At 39.3% G+C, this 8,823-nt stretch overlaps 1 protein-coding gene across 4 annotated transcripts; it reads left to right on the top strand.

Annotated features, from left to right (window-relative positions):
* The first annotated feature begins 599 nt into the window (after positions 1-599).
* On the top strand, positions 600-8,823 carry cnrip1b (cannabinoid receptor interacting protein 1b). 4 transcript variants are annotated; one of them, XM_086258924.1, is made up of 3 exons: positions 600-1,236; positions 2,605-2,749; positions 6,370-7,392. In XM_086258924.1, exons 1-3 carry the CDS (start codon positions 1,058-1,060, stop codon positions 6,550-6,552), a joined length of 507 nt encoding a protein of 168 aa, XP_086115050.1. In that variant the 5' UTR covers positions 600-1,057; the 3' UTR covers positions 6,553-7,392. The 4 variants fall into 4 exon arrangements, with proteins under 4 accessions (XP_086115050.1, XP_086115053.1, XP_086115052.1 ...); XM_086258927.1 differs by having other exon boundaries at positions 601-1,236; positions 5,246-7,392; XM_086258926.1 differs by having other exon boundaries at positions 606-1,236; positions 2,605-2,737; positions 7,250-8,823.

Genomic DNA, 8,823 nt, shown 5'->3' with positions numbered 1-8,823 from the left:
AAAGTATGGAGTGGCCAGCATAGTCTCTCCCATCGAGCTGGTCTTGGGAGGAACTGGAAAGAAGAGTGAAAGCAAAGCAACCTACATGTGCCCCACATTTATGGTAATCTCTGCAACAGATATGAGAAGAGCTTTCGATTTTTATTGTAATGTGCCACCGGGGTGTTCAGCTGTTATATCTGCCAAAGGTGGCTACTTGAGTCAAAGGTTTAGAATAAAGTTTGGTTTCTAAATTGATTCCATGATTTCTTTTTTTAACTCTTATTGCTTATTTGTACTATGCTTTCATTTCAGAGCTCAATGAGACATTAAACTGCATAATTTTCAATAAAAACCTGAAAAAATTGGGGTTTTCTAGTGTATATAGATAACACTTCTCTTTTCAATAAATAGATTCGAAACTACTGCCAGCTAGACTAATGCTGTTTACTGTACACTGACTAATTTCAGTCATTCGGCTCTGTGAACAGAATTTGAGACCAGGTTTGTTTCTTCGTGCATTTGGGGGTTAAAATTCAAACTGCTTCATTTTAAGGGTTTTTGTGACGATGTGTCACTTTCGACGCCTAACCCAAGGAGAGCTGTGCGCGGTGTTAAGAGTATTCAAGGATTAATCGGTCCTTTGAGGATCACTTAAAGTGCTCCGCTGTCTTAACTGGCACGACTTCAGGACCAAGGACAGCGAGACACAAATTTTACATTGGTCGATGACAACGTAGATATACATAGATATAAAGAGAGAGAATAGATGACCTATTATACTAGCAGCATTGGTTGTGTTGCAAGCAAACAGTGACGATAGGTGAGAGAGCGATCGAGAGGATGGTGGCTATAGTCGGTGATAGAGTGTGTATAGAGAGAGAGGGAGAGAGAGACAGTGCAACGGTTGGGATTAGGTTTATATTCTGGAGGTTGGACGGGATTACGCAGCGCAATTCCCCGTGCTGCGCGGTGCTCTCTGGGATTCACCACACGGCATTTCTCAGTTTCCACGAACTGATCGACGATCCCTCCCACACCCCGCGGTCCTCCTGAGATACACTAGCTATATGGAAACATGGCCAACGTTCCGCAGATCGTGAAAATTGGGATTTCACTGAAGATGCTTCCTAACAACACAGCCGTGTACTTCAAATCCGACGGGACCCGGTTCGGACAGACCCGAACCATCAAGCTTCTGACCGGGTCGAAGTACAAAATCGAGGTGGTTGTTAAACCAGGAGCGGTCGAGGCCACGTAGGTAGCCCATGTGGATTTTCCTGACCAGGTCATAACCCAACCAAACTGCTAGGAAACCTATTAATCCAGGGAGGCAAATATCACGTCCAGATCACCATATTCTAAATCTATATTCTATTTTTGGAAACGCAAAGATCATTTCATTTATCAAAGAGCGTCGCTGACATATTTTCAGGCATTCAGATAAACGTTATTGGAGGATGGCGATAAAAGCTCAGAAAGCCTTTCAAATAATGAAGATTTTTCCTTCTGTCTGATTTGCTATTTTTGATGATATTTTCCCTTTAAATAATTATTTCTATAGCGACCTGTGGGGTTGTATGACGTTGTTTTACGAATATTTTATTAATCCTCCCTGAATTTACTAAATATTGGGACTTCTTTGTCGTATTGTTTGTTTCTGATTTAATGTATTTCCCATTTAAAGCGAAATAGCCTGCACTACAGCACCACTGCTTTTCTGCTTCATCTGCACTGAGAGTAATTAGATACATGTCTTTGTTGTAACTGACCAAGGATAAGGCAGACGCACTGATACCACTGACTTTAGCAGATATGCTGAAGAGAAGGCAAGTGCAGATTTTAAACCTGCAGTCGATTACAACGATGTTCTGATGGTCTCTGTATTTTAGGCTTGATTTTGATTTTCAAGCCTAAAATACAGAGAGCCTAAAACAACACACCCCTTTTCCTCTTTTAAGTAGCTTTCAATAATAATAATAATAATAATAATAATAATAATAATAATAATAATAATAATAATAATAATAATAATAATAATAATAATAATAATAATAATAACTGAATTAGAAGCAAGCCTTGCTGGAGCGCTCAACGGGGTAAAGAGACTGTTTCCAAGTTCAACGTTCAAAAGTTGGATTTTACGTGGAGCACATAAAGGCAGCATAAACCCCAACTGGCTGCACGTCAAATCCCCCGCAGATTAGGACTCCAGTGTTTGGGCTTTGTGGCACCGCCCTCCTGGGATTTGCCTACAATTCATGATTATGTAATGTGAGTTGTCGTACTCGCATCTCCCAATAAGGATTAGCGTCGGATATTTAACTACCAGGATGTAAAAACATCACTGAAGGAGCACTCCAATATAAAACTAGGTCACACACGCAGTGATGCATAGGTGGTGTTGAACTGAATGTGGGGCAAGCCAGTGAAGCCCAGCTGTAGCCCTATTTCACCAACTGATTTGTCAACACAAGGCTCTCTCTCTCTCTCTCTCTCTCTCTTCCTCTTCCTCTGATTTTCTCTCTCCCTCCCTCTTTGTGTAAAACTATTTTCATTCATGCATTTCATACCTTTGCTGTTTTGTGATGATTCTGTTTTTGCTGTGTGATCTGGTCAATGCAGGTCAATGAGCGTGGGTGGGGTGACCTTCCCCCTGGAGCAGCAGTCTAAAGACCCACAGTCTGTGGTCTATACTGGCCTGTACGAGACAGAAGGTGTGGCACATACCAAAAGTGGAGAGAGGCAACCAGTTCAGGTCAGCATACAGGTATGGATACACTGTGCACAGCACAGAGGTGGAAGAAGAACTGTTCTCGTGTGTTTAGGAATTATGTTTTGATATGAGCTGGTAAAGAAACCTGATGAAGAGCTTCCCTGTTCCCAGTAAGCTCTTTAAAAAAATTCTAATTCTTTAACGATGGTTTTATCATTCATGTATCTTCAATTTGGATTTTGGTTCTCTTGATTGACTTTTTATCAGTTTTGCAAGTCATGTTTACAGTTCCACTCATTTTAAGACGTTAAACATGGTAGTGTTTTGTGTTTTTCATTGTAGCAACCAAGGCCCTTTTTGGCTCCAGAAATAACCAGATCATCTATTTATTCTTAATCTGGATGCATTTAGACTACTTACCTGGTCTTCTTAATATATCTCTAGATCCTCCACCAGCTTTGTTGTGTCATATCTTACAATTACTTCAACATAATAATAACTGTGGCACACATTTTTACTGAAAATAGGAATAAATGGGATGGAGACAGATTAAAATCAAAACCTGCTGATAGAAAGATTTGGTCTTCACCAGCCCTTTAATCACCAAGTGATCTCATCTGTGTTCAGCCACTTCACCTCATCTATATCTGTGTTTCATAATGTTCTTATAATCCTGAGATTAATGTCAAGTGATGGTCTTACCATGCCTGTTTATGTTGTCATGGTTCTGGTTCTGGCAGTGTTTCTATGGTTACAGAGTATCTTGATAGCCTCATTTTTTTTATCCAAGGTTACCAGGTAGATGATGAATGTTTCGAGGGTGGAAATATAACCTATTTAGGGTTTCAACTCTGCTCTGTCTTCCAGTGAACAGTAAAAATATCAAGTATTGAATTTCCTGGAGCCCATGGTGATGTTTTATTCTTAATCAGCTTTGCGAAACCCAGAAATGTCTCTAATGTTCTAACACAGGTGGCTAAGAAATAAACCCAAAAAGGTTAACAGTGACTGCGGTCAGTTGTGTGTTAACAGAGTTTGTTAATACACTTGGATTAAGATTGGAACTTAACACTGAACTAATAGAAGTAATTCTGTCAAACTTTCTACTATGTTTTATGCAAATGAGGACCCAGATGAAGGACACATGAGGCAGGAATACACCAAAATCCCAGTTTAATGCTAAGCTGATTCAAACTCACAATAAGCCAAACGGAGAAATCAGGAATCCAAGAATACAGATGGACTGACAATTTACACAGGACATACATATTCATGTGTGTGTGGGTGTGTGGGTGTGTGGGTGTGCAGAGAGTAATTGAATAGACAAGACTAATTAAAGAAGGAAAGACAATCACAATGGAGGGAAAGCAACCTCATGATATACAGTGAGTCTCAGCTGGTATGTCCTTGATTCCTTTCCTTGCGTTCTCAAGTCTTAGGTCCTCTTATGCCTGAGGGAGAAACATGACATGTGAGGAGTTGAGGCATTTAATCAAAAAGAAACATTATGTTAAAGTGATTTTAATGATGTGTGGCACAGCTGCATCACCGGTCCATTGATTTGTGATAGCCTGATACAGTATTTTATGAGCGTAGGAGTACCTAAGACTACTTTTATATTTACACCTACATTTAAGCATATTCACAACTTATATATTATATATTTATATCATATCTCAGTATTTGTGTAATATTACTGTTGTGATCAGAAGGCTATATATATTCATCATGGTCATGAATGTCATGTTAATTTTGAACTTTTAATTACTTTTTCCAGGGTGGATTGATTGTAAAGCATATGTCTTTAATGACTTCAAAAAAACAACAATTAGATGCACAAGTTTAATCATCTCTGTCCTTTTCTCACTCCACATGCCACTGCCATTCTTGTTAATAGCCATCGATTACTGTAATTTACTTCTTTTCGGTCTTACTCTAAAATCCATCCACAAGCTCCAACGCATCCAGAACTCTGCTGCCCATATTATCACCAGGACCCCTTCTATCCATCACATCACTCTTGTCCTGCAGCAGCTTCATTGGCTCCTGGTCAAATATCGCATCAATTTCAAAATACTTTTGTATACGCTTAAGGCAATTCATCATCTCTCCCTTCCATATCTCTCTGATTTGGTTCAGATCACCATCCCATCTCGGTGTCTCAGATCTTCTTCTTCTCTTTCTCTCTCTGTCCCCTCTCCCCGTCTTGCCCATCTTTCCACCATGGGGAGCAGGGCTTTCAGTTGGTCTGCTCCTCGACTCTGGAATTCCCTACTTCCTGATTAAGGAAATATCACTTTCTTCTCTCTTTAAGTCTAGACTCAAAACTCACTTGTTCAAATTTGCTTATCCCACATAACCTTTCTACTCTGCTATTTTAAATTTGTTTTATGTGTTGTGCTGTGTACAGTGTCCTTAAGTGTTCTGAAAGGCGCTTTCAAATAAAATGTATTATTATTATTATTATAAGTTTGAATTTATTTATATTTTCTGTAATCCACACAGAGTCAAAAGTATATATATAAATTCTTCTCTTGTGTCCTCTACCAGAGGCCTGGGAGCTTGAGGGTACTGCGCAGTATCTTAGCTGTTCCTTACTGCGCTCTTCTGGACAGAGATCTTGGATGTTGTTCCTGGGATCTGCTGGAGCCACTCACCTAGCTTGGGAGTCACTGCACCTAGTGCTCCGATTACCACTAGGACCACTGTTACCTTCACCCTCCACATCTTCTCGAGCTCTTCTCTGAGCCCTTGGTACTTCTCAAGTTTCTTGTGTTCCTTCTTCCTGATGTTGCTGTTATTCTGTATCGCTACACCTATCACTATGGCCATCTTCTTCTGCTTTCTGCTTGTCTACCACCACTATGTCTGGTTGGTTTGCCACCACCATTTTGTACGTCTGTATCTGGAAGTCCCACAAGATCTTAGCTCGGCCACTCTCCACCAAGATCTATCTCAATTTTGGTAGCCATAAACAAGATCCTGGCATTATTATGGCTGGATATTTGACCACTGTTTGTGACAGAGTTGGTAGAGTTCATTTAAACTGGTTTGTTTGCTGACATGGACTGAGCTTTGATGTGTCTTTCCAGTTATTGTCCTGCTGGAACACCCAACTCTGTCTAAGTTTCAACCATCTAGCTGTTGATTTGAGGCAAGGTTGAAGAATTTGGAAGCAGGTCTCCTCCTTCTTTATCCCATCAATTTTGTGCAATGTACCAGTAATAATGGCAGCAAACGGCCCCCAGATCATGATGTTACCACCACTGTGTTTGACGGTTGCTACAGTGTTCTTAGGTTTGAAATCCTCATCTTTATTCCTCAGAACATACCTCTTCTCACTGCGGCCAAAGTAGCTCAATCTTTATTTTGTCCTATCAAAAACTTTTTTCCAGAAGGCAATCCGCTTGTCCATATAGGCTGAAGGTGTTGGATTTTCAATTAAATTTCAAGGGGCAGGTCTGTACCCTCTCGCTCCACAGTGACATAAAACTTTTCACTGTGAACAGTGATGCTGGTTTTCCAGCAGTTTGCAGTTCATGGCAGGCTTGAGCCTTGGTAGTAGTTCCTGAACATCTCAGTCAACTTCCTCTCATCTCAGGGTGACAGTTTTGGGTATTGGCAAAGTAGTGACAAATCCAACTAAGTTTTAATATATAGAATTGTTTCAACAGGTGATCTTGGACTCTCAAATGGAATCGCAAATCTCAAGAAGACCTTCTTTCTTAGACTTCAGTGAGCTCCATGGACTATCCCATTGTTTTGAATATCCAGTGAGTGCTGTCAAACAAATAGTTTTTATGCTGGCAAATAAGAAGTTAATCGGCCTTAGCCTTTGCCAAGTTAAGACAGTTTAACTTAACAGGTTAAAGTGATAACTTAAAGAACCGTCAGCACCCCATGTATATATTTTATCACATGCACTGCCCACTCAGTCACAGCTTTTCATGCACCATGGATAAAAACACTTCCCTGAAGATTCACTTTGTATCTTTAATCGCAGCTTCTCCAGCATCCTCCGCTTTCCTTGCTCAAGTTCCATTTTAGAAAGTGTGACATCATTGAAGATGGTACATTTTTCTTTCAGCAAGCAGCACTACATAGATTTTTATGGCAATGAGAACACCTAATGCTAAGATTTTACATGAAAATACATTAATATATATTAATAAATTTAAAGTTTCTGGTTTTCTGGCAGTAAAATGAAATATAAATACATTATGAAATACTGTGTTATTTGTGTCTACATACATTTATATGTGTGACCCATCTGTTGAGTTCACACGCTGAGGCCTATGGGATGATCTGGTGTGTGTGTTTGGAAGTGTGTGTGTGTGTGTGTGCGTGTGCGTGTGCCTGTGTGTGCATCCATCTGTGCTGTCAGTATGCTCCCTTTTCACTGCATCTTCAAATGATTTTACACATGATGCAACAGGAGTCTGTGCCTTTATAGAGAGAGTACCCATGCATGTTCCAGTCTACCACACTGCATGTGCTCTACATCATTGTGTGCGCCAGTGTATGCACACAGTGGTACATCTGCTTCTGCTTCAGTTCACAGAGGCGGGAATGTTTGAAACGGTGTGGCAGGTGAAGTACTACAACTACAACAAGAGGGATCACTGCCAGTGGGGAAACAGCTTCAACAGCATTGAATACGAATGCAAACCCAACGACACGCGTACGCTCATGTGGGTCAACAAGGAGATGTTTGTGTGATGGTCTGAAAGATTTTTTAAATCATCTGCATGTTGTTTTGAAATGAAGACAATTCTGTGGTTTTACTCTGTTTTCTGTCTGTCTGCAATCTGCCAATATCGGAAAAACTAAAGGTATTTGAAGAGAAAATGCAGGATTTCCCTCCATTATGCCCTCAAGAATGTGTTCAGGCTCCTGCTAATTCATTTCTAATGGTTTGAAATATAAAATGCAGTGATGTTTCCAGTCTTTTCGCATTTATTGAGGCTAAAATTAAATGAAGTTTTATGAGGCAAATATTTTTTTTCACATGCAGTTTTTTTGTGACATCTGGTAAACCCCAAGTGTGACAAGAGTTACATGTATGTACATTGGTGTATGTGTGTGAGAGTGCCTGTGTGTTTAGTTACAGTATCTGTTTACATATGGTGCTTGTACAGACGTGCATGTACTTTGAAGCTACTGAACGTCTACAGAGAGTTTCATTTCAAAATCCAAACTTTCCACAAAAGGAAACACAGAGCATTCTAGTGTGGTTAAAGAAATTCTTCAGACATGCCTAAAAATGAATTACATCATTCTCTGTCTGATTTAACAAGTGCAGTAATTTATACAAGAATCAAAACAACTGTTTCTGTCACTGTAATATAAATTTAGAATTCAGTTCGGTTCAATTGAATTCAGCTTCATTTATGCTGTGCCAAGGCTGAAGGCTGTTCTTATTATCCAAACAGCTGTTTTGTTGGTGCTGTGGCCATTTTAAGTCATTATTGACTGCTTCTATGCAAACTTTGGTTAGTTGTTGTTACCCAAAATCATAACTGTCTTGTTTGATAAATGTTTTCAGCCCATATCATTTTGCAATGGATTGCACTTGTGAGTCTTGTGAGTCAGCAACCATGAAATTATCGAAACTTTGCTGTCACACTTCGAGTGATTTTTAAAATAGTCCCAATTTTGGAATGAAACCCTCAGGGTAGTGTTGTGGATCACTGTGTTTTATCATTTGTGTAATACAGTGTGGCAAATAGGAGTTTTGGATTTGGGTGAAGTTGTGCCCCTGTCTAGTGTATGTTTATTCTCTCTACCTCTAACAGTGGTCCTTGCCACGGATATTTGTGCATAAAGACAAATAATTTATTTGGAATATTTGGACCATTTTGTTCTATTTAATGTGGTAAATATATGATATTTTAAAAAATGTATTTTTGTACAGTGAGTGGACCATGTGAAATGTTTTTACGTTACTGTGTGTACTTTGTAGAAATGACAATTATTTTCAATTAAATACTTTACTTACCTATGCAAGAAATTGGTGTCAAATGTGATGTTAAAATTTTTCTGTGGTGAAGTTTATATTCAGTATTGTTCTGACCTTTTTTGTGATAGTGTTGACTGTTTACATTGTAGACATTAAAATGAAAAATCTT

The sequence above is a fragment of the Aulonocara sp. 'chitande type north' Nkhata Bay genome, linkage group LG13 (assembly GCF_057382095.1).
Source record: "Aulonocara sp. 'chitande type north' Nkhata Bay isolate Kocher_YH1m ecotype deep benthic linkage group LG13, A_spYH_male_GT1.1, whole genome shotgun sequence".
Lineage (NCBI taxonomy): Eukaryota > Metazoa > Chordata > Actinopteri > Cichliformes > Cichlidae > Aulonocara > Aulonocara sp. 'chitande type north' Nkhata Bay.
This window is presented reverse-complemented; position numbering and strand designations above follow the sequence as displayed.